The following is a 12,841-nucleotide window of genomic DNA, read 5'->3' on the forward strand; positions in this document are numbered from 1 at the left end:
TTATCTTATTTCCCTAAGATTGAAGAATATAAATATATGCCTACCCATAATTGAGACTTCCAGAATGCAGTTATTTCCCCAGGCTATGTCTCCCTTGCATCATTTTTACCATATATTCTTTTATTTTTATTTTTTTACATCTTTATTGGAGTATAATTGCTTTACAATGGTGTGTTAGTTTCTGCTTTATAACAAAGTGAATCAGTTATACATATACATATGTTCCCATATCTCTTCCCTCTTACGTCTCCCTTCCTCCCTACAACTGTATTTTATATGCTCAGTTAGCTCATAAATAAGACACTGTGAAGACTCCATCTCTGAAGTCCTTTCCATTTTTCATGCCTTATTCTTGGATAGTCTCCCCACTGGCCCCCCTCCATCTCAACTATTTTATCCCACCATCAGACAAAACTCACATACATTTGATTCATCAAAAATTTATTGAGCCTACCACTTACAGGCTAGTGTTCTAGAAGGCTCTTGGGATGCCTCAGGGAACAAAACAAAGACCCCTGCCCTTAAGGATCTTACATTCTAGCCAGGTTGACAGACACAAACATAAAAGCAAATTATAATAGTATTTTAAGAGGTACTAAGTGCTTTGGAAAAAAAATTGTAGAGCTGGGAAAGGGGGATGGAGCCAAGTTTTCACATCTGGAATTTTTAAATGAAGGTGTGTAAAATCTACATGAAAAATACTTTTATGGGTCTTGTCTTTTTGCTTTTTTGTCTGCCCTCTTGGGCGCAGATGTCTCTGCTGCCTGGGAATTTGGACAGTATGAAAATAACTACCATTTACAGATACGCTCGCGGCTACCAGGCACCTTTGACGATTAGTCCATTTAATCTTCACTATACTGGAAAAGGCAAGTATCATCTTTCCCCTTTACACAGGATGAAACTGAAGCGCACAACTGGATAGGCAGCAAAGCTCTCGAGTGCAAAACAGAGATTTAGGTTGACTGGTCCTGGTTATCTAAGGGTCAAAACAAGACTGACAAGCACTCTCCCCGGACTCCTTTAAGTCAACGTGAGTGAGGTGTGCGACAGCTCCCGGAGCCTAGACCGAGTGCGGCTCGGCGGAGCCAGCGAGAAGGACGTGATCTCAGTTCGGGAAGTAACGCCGGGACCCAAGACGACTCCAAGCCATTGGCGAGCGTGGCCGGAGCCAGGCGCGCTTGCCGGGGTCAGGGGGTGGGGCCTGGACGTAAGGGGGCGGGGCCACCATCCTCCAGTGAAAAGGGCTCCCGGAGTGGTTTGTCCTACTTTGCTGCCGGTAGAGGCTCCGAGTTGCCGCCCCTCCCCCGGGAGTGGTGGAGATTCGATCACGTGACAGCCCGGAGGCCGGAACTGGGCAGGTTGTGGAAAGCGCAGAGTTTTGACAAAAACAAGTGGCGACGTTGCCATCGCAGGGTCTATGGCCGAGGCGGTGAGGCCCCCGCGCCGGGCCAGGGCCAAGGCCAAGGCCAGCCGGACTAAAACCAAGGTGAGGGAACCCGACCATCCCATCCTCGCCAGGCCCTGGCAGGTGCGCTGTCTTTTTTCTTCTCTTCGGCTTCTCCAGCCCACTCTGAGCCCTCCGTCCCCTGAGCCCTTCTCATCCTCTGTCCCCACCTCCCCGTATTTGATCCCCCCACCCATTGACACCAGACTTGTTCCTCTGTGCCTCCTTCACGTTCCTCTGCCGGACTTTGTCAGGAGCCCTTTTTTTTTTCTTTTTCCTCCTGTGACCTCACTAGGCTCTTCCTTTTCTGCTCCTTTCTTGACTTTCCTCACCCGGGTCTAGATTCCTATCGTGAAGCAGCTTTCCTCTTCCCAGTCTCATCTTTAACTCTCTTTTTCTCCTTTATAATCTGTGAACATTTTCAGTCCCTCTTCCCATAAAGAGGGAAGGGACCCCTCCTCCACTCAAGAATGTATCCTTTGGAAGAGCTTTGCAGATAGAGACAGAAAGTAGGCTGTGGTGATGTGCCTTTTCAGTTTAAAAATTCAAGATGACAGTGGTGCTGCTGCTGTTTATTTCTCATTATCCTGGTTGTTTATGATGGGGCACGAATGACCAGAAATTCAACCAGAGCGGGACTCATACAGCAGGGACAGATCTGAATTTTCTGGGTTTCCTGGATTATACTAACGTGTGGTGTTGGTGTGATTTAAAGTTGATTTGTCTTGTTTGCAGGCGCAGTCTGGGCTTTCATTTCGTACCCATATGTTTTCTGAAATGACATTTATTTTACAGTGAACAGATTAAATGCTGCCCATGGATAGCTGGACATATATAATTTTGGCTTACCTGAAACTGAATTTATATTAAGGAAATAATGAAGGTGGTATTAAAAAGGAAATTTCCTTTCCTACAAGTAGGTGATGTTCCAGAGCAGATGTAACTTAAAAATGATACGAAAATAGGATTTTCTCACGAGAACAAGATTTTAGCAGGAGACTGGTGTTCAAAGCTACCATATTTAATAAGCTGTAAATGACTTATGTAGATCCCTTTCATTATGGTGCCTTAAAAAAAAAAACTGTAGTGGAGTTATGTGCATCAGTGTACCCAGGTCTGTGAGGAATTACTCTGGGGAGAAAGCCATTTTGCTACTAATTTCAGAAACATTTTTAAGAGAAGTAATTTTGCATTGTATTGGGCTGATAAAGGACTATCTAAATAGAGGAGGAAGTAAAAAGCCATTGGTCAGCCATGCATAAGGTCCCTGAACCTAGAATACAGTAGTGTATAACATGTAAACATCCATCTGTAGAGAGCAGAATCTTAATTCTCAATCTGTAGGGGTTTTTTTTTTTCAAAATGAATGATGCAACTAAAGCCTAGATAAGTTAAATGATAAGCCAGAAGTCATGCAGTTAGTAAGAGACTCAAGTTAAAGCCCAAAATCGTAATTCTCGGTCCAGTAGCTTAATAATTGTTCTACATATCTATGTGTATCTATAGATAGAATGTTATAAATACTTAAAAATGGTCAGTTAAGAGGATTCTCTGTTATTTTGTTTTTTTAAAAATAAATTTATTTATTTATTTATTTTTTGGCTGTGTTGGGTCTTCGTTTCTGTGTGAGGGCTTTCTCTAGTTGCGGCGAGCGGGGGCCACTCTTCATCACGGTGCGCGGGCCTCTCACTGTCGCGGCCTTCTCTTGTTGCGGAGCACAGGCTCCAGTCGCGCAGGCTCAGTAGCTGTGGCGCACGGGCTTAGTTGCTCCGTGGCATGTGGGATCTTCCCAGACCAGGGCTCGAACCCGTGTCCCCTGCATTGGCAGGCAGATTCTCAACCACTGCGCCACCAGGGAGGCTCTGTTATTTTGTTTAGAACAGATTTTCTAAAATAAAAAATTAAAAATCAAACTTAAATCCATCATGAAAAGCCAATTGCTCGGGCTTCCCTGGTGGTGCAGTGGCTGAGAGTCCGCCTGCCGATGCAGTGGATGCGAGTTCGTGCTCTGGTCCGGGAAGGTCCCACCTGCAGCAGAGCGGCTGGGCCCGTGAGCCATGGCCGCTGAGCCTGCGCATCCAGAGCCTGTGCTCCTCAACGGGAGAGGCCACAACAGTGAGAGGCCCGCATACCGCAAAAAAAACAAACGACAACAACAACAACAACAAAAGACCCAATTGCTCATTTTATTTTTTTTAAAGATTTATTTATTATTTATTATTTATTTATTTTTTGGCTGTGTCAGGTCTTAGTTGCGACACGTGGAATCTTTGCTGAGGTGTGTGGGATCTTTTCATTGTGGCGTGCAGGCTTCTCCCTAGTTGTGGCATGTGGGTTTTCTCTCTTCTAGTTGTGGTTGTGGTGCACAGGCTCCAGGGCGTCTGGGCTCTAGTTGAGGCCTGCGAGCTCAGTAGTTGTGGCGCACAGGCTTAGTTGCCCCGTGGCATGTGGGATCTTAGTTCCTTGACCGGGGATGGAATCCGCATCCCCTGTACTGTAAGGCAGATTCTTTACCACTGCGCCACCCGGGAAGTACCCAGTTGCTCATTTTATTGACACATTGTGGGCAACCTCCCTACACATAAATTTATTTTTTATCTTTTAAAATTTATAAAGAGACCTTAATTCCAGAGGTATTTGATCAAACCAGAAATCCTTGACATACTTTTAGTCACCTTTCAAATCTAGTCAGTCACTAAGGCTTGCCAATTGTATTTTGTAACTGTTCTCTTGATTCTGCCCATTTCTCTCCATCCTGACTAACTCAACCATCCTCCAAGGAAGATTTCTTGGATTTTTGCTAAAATGGCCTTTCCAAGTTCATTCTTGCTGCCCATTCTCTAAACTAAAGCTGGATTGATATTTTTATAAACAAACCCCCAAAATGATTGCTCTCCTATTTAAGGCCTTTCAAAGATTTCCCATTGCCCAGAGTCCAAGAGTCCAAAGTATGGACTCAAGGCCCTAAACTATCTGGATTCTGTCTTTCTCCTCAGCCTCTGGTCTTCACTACTATCTCTTTTGATTCTCAACTGTATATGTCCTTTCCTGCTTTAGGGCCTTTGCTCATGCTCTTTACTCTGCGCTGACACCTCTTCCTGTCCGTCTTCACCTGCTCATTCATGAGGTCTCTGCTTAAACCTCATCACCCTCATCACCCACATTACCACCGCCTCCAGCCCTCACTAGTAGCGCTCTGCACCCCTTTGTGTCACTCATCTCACTTGCAGTTAGTTTGTTAACATCTCTGTTCTCCCTTAGACTGTGAACTCAGTGAGGGAGGGACCTGTTTTTTTTCCTAATACCCTTTACAGCCCTTGTAGGCATTTGCTAATGTTTGTTGAATGAAGGAAAAAATACCAGTATTGAAGAATATTTCCAAGCTTTGTCACTCAGAAGAATTTACTCTGGTAAATTTCCTCTAAATAGTATGAGAAAACAAATGGAAAAAGTTCACGACATCAGCAAGGCCCTCATACTTGTCAGTTTAGAAAATTGATTCTTCTCTTAGAGTAAATAGATTTATTACTTAGTGCTGGTTATGGTTTGGTTATGATCATGAAGTCCTACATTAATGAAACCTTTACCATTGTGGTGTAATTTGGTTACTGTTAATGGAACCATAAAGTAGTTCCAAGGCTCATTTCAGGAAGTGAGGAGTGTCATGTGCTTTTGCCTTTCGATAGTTTGACCCAGCAGCTGACCTATATTCCTTAATGTTAATCATTTGGAAGATGAGCTCATGTTGCTAGTTTTTGGTTATCTGGTGCTTATCACTTGATACCTGAGAGATAGTCCTGATTAGTTTCACCCACCTTGGAGGACCCTGACTTCATTGATCATGGTAGATTATGGGTTAAGAACAGTAGATTTTTAGATTGGATTTACTCTGCAGAAGCAGTATATTTTATAGTCGTGGAAAGTTCTTCTGCAGTTAATACTAAATTCTGAATGCCGACAACTCATTAATAGTAAGAGCATATTGTAATTGCTAAGGATAGACTGAGATGTGTCCCAGAAAACTGATAACAGAAACCGAGACCTTTAAATCCCCATCGCCTCTTGCTTCTTGGCCTAGATGATTTCTACCTCTTAGTCCCTCCTTCCCATGAGTGATTATAAGAGTGAAGTTGGGGGATGTTCTATATTATTTAGCTCCTGTTGTACCTCCTAAGATCCATTTATTTGTTGAATAAACATTCATCAATCACCCACTATGTCCCAGAAACTGTTCTAAGCACTTGGGTTGTAAACAGAGGAAAAATAAAAAATAAAAAAAAGAACCTGGCCTTAACGTAGCTTGCATTCTAGAAGGAGAAGACAAACAGAAAACTCCATAAAAAAATAAATAAAATGTATAATATATTAGAAGATGACAAGTGCTATGAAAAAAGGAAAAGAGGAACAGGGTAAGGAGCTGAGTACTGGTGATTAGGATGGGTTGTGATTTTTTTTTAAAATAAGTTTATTTATTTATTTATTTATTTTTGGCTGTGTTGGGTCTTTGTTGCTGCGCGCGGGCTTTCTCTAGTTGTGGCGAGTGGGGGCTACTCTTCGTTGTGGTGCATGGGCTTCTCATTGCGGTGGCTCCTCTTGTTGTGGAGCACGGGCTCTAGTCGCGCAGGCTTCAGTAGTTGTGGCTCGCGGGCTCTAGAGCGCAGGCTCAGTAGTTGTGGTGCACGGGCTTAGTTGCTCCGTAGCATGTGGGATCTTCCCGGGCCAGGGCTTGAACCCGTGTCCCCTGCATTGGCAGGTGGGTTCTTAACCACTGGGCCACCAGGAAGTCCGGGTTGTGATTTTTATATAGGCAGTCAAGGTAGTCCTTACTGAAAGTGAAATTTAAGTAAAGACATGAAAGAGATGGGGGAGTTAGCCATTTGGATCTTGGGAACACCTGGGGCAAATGCCTTAAGGCAGTAGCAGTGTCCTTAGGGTGGAATGCATGAGGGGAGAGTATTTGGGAGAGTATTTGAAGTCAGGAAGGTGACACAGGGCCAGGTCGTGTAGGGCCTTGTAGGCCATTGTAAGGATTCGTACTTTTGAGTGAAATATGGAATCACCTCAGGGTTTCAAGCCGAGGAGTGATATGATCTAAGTTATTTTAAAGGGTCACTGTGCTTGCTTCGTTGAGAACGGACTGTAAGGGAGCAAGAGTACGAGCAGAGAGACCTTCTAAGAGATTTTTGCTGTGATCCAGGCAGGAGGGGATGGTGGCCTGGACCAGAGTTGTAAAGCAGAGGTGGTGAAGATCTAGCCAAGACCATTTGTTGGTGGTTTGGTTGGGATATGAGAAAACAGTCAGGGGTGACTCTGAGAGGGAGGAGGCAGTGAGTAGGACAGCTTTTGGGGGCAGATCAGGAGTTCAATTTAGGACATGCTAATTTTGAAATAAATGTCAGACATCCAAATGGATTGGATATGTGGATCTAGAGTTTGGGAGAGATAAAAGATTTGGGGTCATCAGCATATAGGTAGTTATTTAAAACCAGAGACCGAACTAGGTTACCTTAGGAACAGGTGACAAGAACAGGACCCAAGGGCACTCCAGTTTTGCGGGGAGAGGCGCAGGAATCAACAAAGGAGCGTGAGGAGTGACCGGTGGGGTAGGATATGTTTGGGGTCCTAGAAGCTGAGAGAAAAAAGCATATGAAAGGAAGAGGAAGAGATGAAGCATGGAAAGTGCTGCTGATACGTGAAGCAAGATTGTTAAGAGCAACACAAAAGAAGTGGCAGCCAGGAGGAGATGTTGTATTCTCAGCAAAATGTATAATCCCCACCCTTCTCCTTTTTACTTGTAAAGCATTCTTGTACATCCCAAGGAGTGTGGGTAAAATTGCCCTGAGAGCTCTTGAGCTGATAGTTGGACTCATGTGTCCAAGCCCTTTTTATCTGTTCTGTGCCAGGCATTGTGCTAAGTGCCATGGATACAGACATTCATGATAAACAGACCCTGCATTTAAAGTAATCCCATGGCCAAGGAGCTTTCCTGTTTGGTTCACTTCATGTACCCCATGTACTAGAACTATGCCTAACATACAGTAGTAGTTACCTAATAAATACTTTCAGAATAATGAAAAAAAATAAAGTAATCCCACAAAAGTATTCTATGTAGTGTGTAAAACTGAACCTTTATCATTTATGAAGAAGTAGCTCATTAATATTTTTAAGGATGGAAAGGAGTTGTAATATTTTTACTTAGTACAGTTTAAAGAGGAAGAACTGCAAGGGATGAATGGAAAGTGACCACTTATTTTCCAAACTTAAAAAGAAAACAAAACTTTTTTTCTGATTACAAAAGTGCTCATTGCTTAAAAAAAGTGTGTATGTATGAGTATATACACAGAGAGAGAGAAGTATACAACACAGAAATGAAATGCCCTGAATTCCATCTCTTGGAGATAACTGTTGGTAGCAATTTGTTATGTGCTCTTTAGGTTTTTTCCCCACACATACACCAACACTGTAGGGCATATTTACTGTAATGTATGGTTAAGTAAGTCTTTCTGTGTTTATTAACAACTCTTCTGTTTCTGTATAACTTCTTGATTATTTTTTCTCCTGTGGAATTATTTTAAAATTGGTTCTCTACCTGTACGTAACTTATGTAGAGATCAAAAATAAAGAAATGTTAATCTCTAGGCCATTTTCAGTTGTAAGAAACATGTCTTTTGGTTAAAATAAAATTATGTAAGCACTAATTTTTGCACACACAGCTTGATACACATGGAGTTCTGTTTGAATTTTATTTTGTGATCTGTAATGATTGTTATATATACAGTAGGTTCTAATCTTTATCTCTGGTTAACTCAAGTAGGCAAAGTAATTGGAAGTTGGCTTTCTTTTTTGTTTTTAAATGAAATTTTGTATCTTAAATGTAAAATTTGATTCAGATTTTGGCATAAAAGTTCAGTTTTCTCTGAATTCATTGGATAGTCCGTTTGCTTTCTGTGAGGCATATAAAAATAAATTTCTGAATGTGCCAGAGCACATTTGTTGGATAATTCAATAATTTCTTCATTTTAGGATGCAAGTACCTAGGAGCTCAGCATACAGTTGGTACTCAGTAAATTCTTGTGAACTATAAGTCATCATTATTGTTTCAAGAAATGTTTATTGAACAAAGTGTTGAAAATCAGAGGTAGATCAGATCCAAAAAGGCATAAGATATATTCTCTGGTCTCAAGATATTTGTGGTCATTTGGGGGACACAACATAAAGATAAATAACCATATGTGGTAGCACGTGACCAGGGCCAGATGGCAAGTACACACCGCAGAGTTCAGAGTAAAGCATGTGCTGTGGAAGGGTTGATGTGGTCATTGAAGATTTTGTCTTGGGACAGGATCATAACTGAGTCATCAAAGGCACTGAGTGCCGAAGTTAAGAGTCAGACTTTCATTAAGTGGAGAGCTGTGATGGTTTTTGTGGTGTTCAGGGTAGTGTTTTAGGGAGACCAGTCTTATAGTGGTGTTTGGGATGAATTGGTGGTAGGGCAGAGGCTGGAGGCTAGGAGACCTTTCAGGACCTGCTCCCCTATTCTGTGCTTTGGAGAAGTGAATTGAGCCACAGGGAGCTCACCACTGCTTAGAGGCCATGGCGTTGGTGATGAACACAGTGAACCCCTTCTCCCTCTGCATATGCACCCCAGACATCCTGTCCTATCCAGGGATCTGTGAGGGGCAGGGGCAGGCCTTTGCTACCCTCTCAAACAGTTGTGTATCTCGCAGTTGTTCATCTTTTCCTTCTGCCTTCCTTCTCTGATCTGGCCAGTCCATTCTTTGAATCAAATTACCAGCTTTCCTCTCCTTTCCCCCACCTCCTTTCCTGGGGCAACCCCAGGTTAATTCCTCTTTGGACCTAACTTCTGTAACAACACAGGTGGAGAATTAAACAGAGAAGCACTGAGTTCCACCCCCAAGGGAAGTAAAACCCAAAGTCTTATGTGTTCTTCTCTGGGAGCATTAGGAAGGTTTAAAAAATTCTTTAATTGATTATCTAACCACATTATCTGTTGCTGTTATGGTTGTGATTATTCCCAGGAAGGTAGATCTGCTGGATGTGGGCCTGCAAGTTTGATAGTAGCAGCTGGAGACTTCATTTTGTTTAGTTGAGGGGAAGAATTTGAAATTGCAAGGGCAGTCATGGAGTAGGGAAAGAGGAAGTGGTTTGGTGGGGTCAGAGTTGGGCAACAACTTCCCTTGGCAAAGGGAAGTTAAAAACTCCTGAGGGACAGGCTGGAGAGGAAGCCTGAGGTGGCTTGTGGGTTGCAGGAGGTGTGTTTATTTACTGTGCCCTTGATCTTGTGGCCCACCTTGGCCTACTTCCAGCTCCCTATCTTCTCTTCCAGTTAACATTTAACACCCCCAGAGGTCTCTTACAGTTTAAGAAAAGACAACTAAAATTTTCTCCCTCTATTTCACATTCCCATCTCTGCTTCCTTCCTTTTCATTTATTTCTCAACTCTCTGAGTTTTTAAAATCTTCCATCTTTTCATCTAACAGCTTTATTGAGCTATAATTCACACACTATACTTATTTAAAATGTGTAATACAGTGGTTTTTGGTATGATCCAAGATTGTGTCACCATCACCATGGCTCGGAATGCCAAACTCTTTTGCATAGAGAAGCATCATGTTAGCTTCCCACCAGCAGTGTTTGAGGATACTAATTTTTCTACATCCTTGTCAACACTTACTATTATCTGACTTTAGTAGTTTTAGCGGGTGTGATATGTTACCTCATTGTGATTTTGATTTGCATTTCTGTGATGATTCATAATGTTAAGCATCTTTTTATGTGCCATTTGTATTATCTTTGGAGAAATGTCTGTTCAGATCCTTTGCCAATTTTTAAATTGGATTGTTCATCTTTTTATTCTTGAGTTACAAGAGTTCTTTTTTTTAATTCTGTATATAAGCCCCGTATATAATAATTGATGTGAAGACATTTTCTTCCATTCTGTAGGGTTGTCTTTCCATTTTCTTCATATTTTGATTTTCAGCACAAAATCTTAAAAATTTTTATGAAGTCCAATTTATCTACTTTTTTCTTTTGTTGCTGTGCTTTCGGTGTCATGTCTAACAAGGCTTTGCCTAACCCAAGGTCACTAAGATTTACTCCTGTGTTTTTTTTGAAAAGTTTAAAAGGTTTAGGTCTTATGTTAGGTCTATGATCCTTTTTGTTGATTTTTGTATATGATATAAGATAGGGGTACAATTTTATTCTTTGGATATCCAGTTGTTTAGCACCATTTGTTGAAGGCTGTTCTTTCCCCATTGAATTGTCATGGCATCCTTGTTGAAAATCAGTTGACCTTAAACATAAGAGTTTATTTCTGCTTTATAACAAAGTGAATCAGTTATACATATACATAGATCCCCATATCTCTTCCCCCTTGTATCTCCCTCCCTCCCGCCCTCCCTATCCCACCCCTCTAGGTGGTCACAAAGCACCAAGCTGATCTCCCTGTGCTATGCGGCTGCTTCCCACTAGCTATCTGTTTTACATTTGGTAGTGTATATATGTCCATGCCACTCTCTCACTTCATGCCAGCTTACCCTTCCCCCTCCCCACATCCTCAAGTCCATTCTCTAGTAGGTCTGCGTCTTTATTCCCGTCTTGCCCCTAGGTTCTTTATGACCATTTTTTTTGTTTTTTTAGATTCCATATATATGTGTTAGCATACGGTATTTGTTTTTCTCTTTCTGACTTACTTCACTCTGTATGTACAGACTCTAAGAGGGCCATCCACGTCACTACAAATAACTCAATTTCGTTTTTTTTATGGCTGAGTAATATTCCATTGTATATATGTACCACATCTTCTTTATCCATTCATCTGTTGATGGACACTTAGGTTGCTTCCATGTCCTGGCTATTGTAAATAGAGCTGCCAGTGAACATTGTGGTACATGATAAAGCAGAAACTAACACACCATTGTAAAGCAATTATACTCCAATAAAGATGTTAAAAAAAAAAAGAACCTAGGGGCAGGACAGGAATAAAGACGGTGATGTAGAGAATGGACTTGTGGATACGGGGCGGGGGAAAGTAAGCTGGGACGAAGTCAGAGAGTGGCATGGACATATATACACTACCAAATGTAAAACAGATAGCTATTGGAAGCAGCTGCATAGTGCAGGGAAACCTGCTTGTTGCTTTGTGTCCACCTAGAGGGGTGGGACAGGGAGGGTGGGAGGGAGACGAAAGAGGGAGGAGATATGGGGATATATGTATATGTATAGCTGATTCACTTTGTTTTACAGCAGAAACTAACACACCATTGTAAAGCAATTATACTCCAATAAAGACATTAAAAAAATAAATAAAAAGCTCCCAACAACTTGGAAAAAAAAAGACAAGAAATAAAAAATGTTGATTAAAAAAAGAGTTTATTTCTGGATTCTCAGTTCTGTTTCATTGATCTGTTTGTCTGTCCATGTGCTAGAACCACACTGTCTTTATTATTGTAATTTTGTAGTAGATTTTGAAATTGCGAAGCGTGAAATCTCCAACTTTGTTCTTCTTTTTCAAGATTGTTTCATCTATTCTGGGTTCCTTGCATTTCCTTATGAGGTTAAGGATCAGCTTGTCATTTTCTGCAAAAAAGGCAGCTGGGATTTTGATAGAGATGGTGTTGACTTTGTATATCAATTTGAGGAGTATTGCCATATTAACAATATTGTGATCTGATCCATGAAAATGGAATGTGTTTTCACTTATTAGTCTTTAATTTCTTTCAAATTTTGTTTTGTAATATTCAGAGTATAAATTTTACACTTCTTTTGTTAAGCTTATCCCTAAGTATTTTGTTCTCTGTTCATTATAAATGAAATTGTTTTCTTAATTTCATTTCTTGATTGTTCAGCTCACTAAAATTTGGCCTCTGCCCTGAACAGTACACCAGTATTTCTCCCACTGTAGTAACCATTGACCTCCCTCTCCTAATTTTCTTTTTTCTGACCTCTCAATCTGACAGACCTATTTATTATAGCTAGTGTACTAAACATCATTGCAGTGTAATTGGACCCACTTTTTCATTTTCTTATAAATGCTCATGTAATGCTTTCCTGGTATTCATGATTTTAGGCAGTTTGACAAAGTGGTTTGTATGCATTGTGTGGCTGTTCTCAGAATCTGATATCCACGGTGCAGATTAAAGTAATTTTGGAGGGACACGTTGCTTCTTGCATCACCACCATTTGTAAACATTTGGTAGTTCATTACCAGCAAGCTGAGCTCAAATTCCATTTCAACAACATTCGTCTTTTCTTCCTAATATTAGGTGCATATAAATGTTTTACTTTTTTGGCTATTTACCTGTCAGCTTTTTTTTGCTGGACGTTTGCTGGACAACATAATCCAAAATCACTGATAACTTTGTAACCATGATT

The 12,841-nt window shown here is 41.2% G+C and overlaps 1 protein-coding gene across 4 annotated transcripts in view; it reads left to right on the plus strand.

The window, feature by feature from the left end:
- The first annotated feature begins 420 nt into the window (after positions 1 to 420).
- Positions 421 to 12,841, plus strand: part of EPG5 (ectopic P-granules 5 autophagy tethering factor) — a 134,357-nt gene continuing 121,936 nt past the window's right edge. For 2 of the 4 annotated variants that reach the window (XM_079941983.1, XM_079941984.1), the window contains exon 1: positions 421 to 1,531. In XM_079941983.1, coding sequence (XP_079798109.1) covers positions 1,421 to 1,531 — 111 coding nt within the window. In that variant the 5' untranslated portion in view covers positions 421 to 1,420. The remainder of the gene's footprint in view (positions 1,532 to 12,841) is intronic. The other 2 variants (XM_079941985.1, XM_079941986.1) reach the window with 1 other exon arrangement.

Source organism: Stenella coeruleoalba (assembly GCF_951394435.1).
Source record: "Stenella coeruleoalba genome assembly, chromosome: 14".
NCBI classification, from domain to species: Eukaryota; Metazoa; Chordata; class Mammalia; order Artiodactyla; family Delphinidae; genus Stenella; species Stenella coeruleoalba.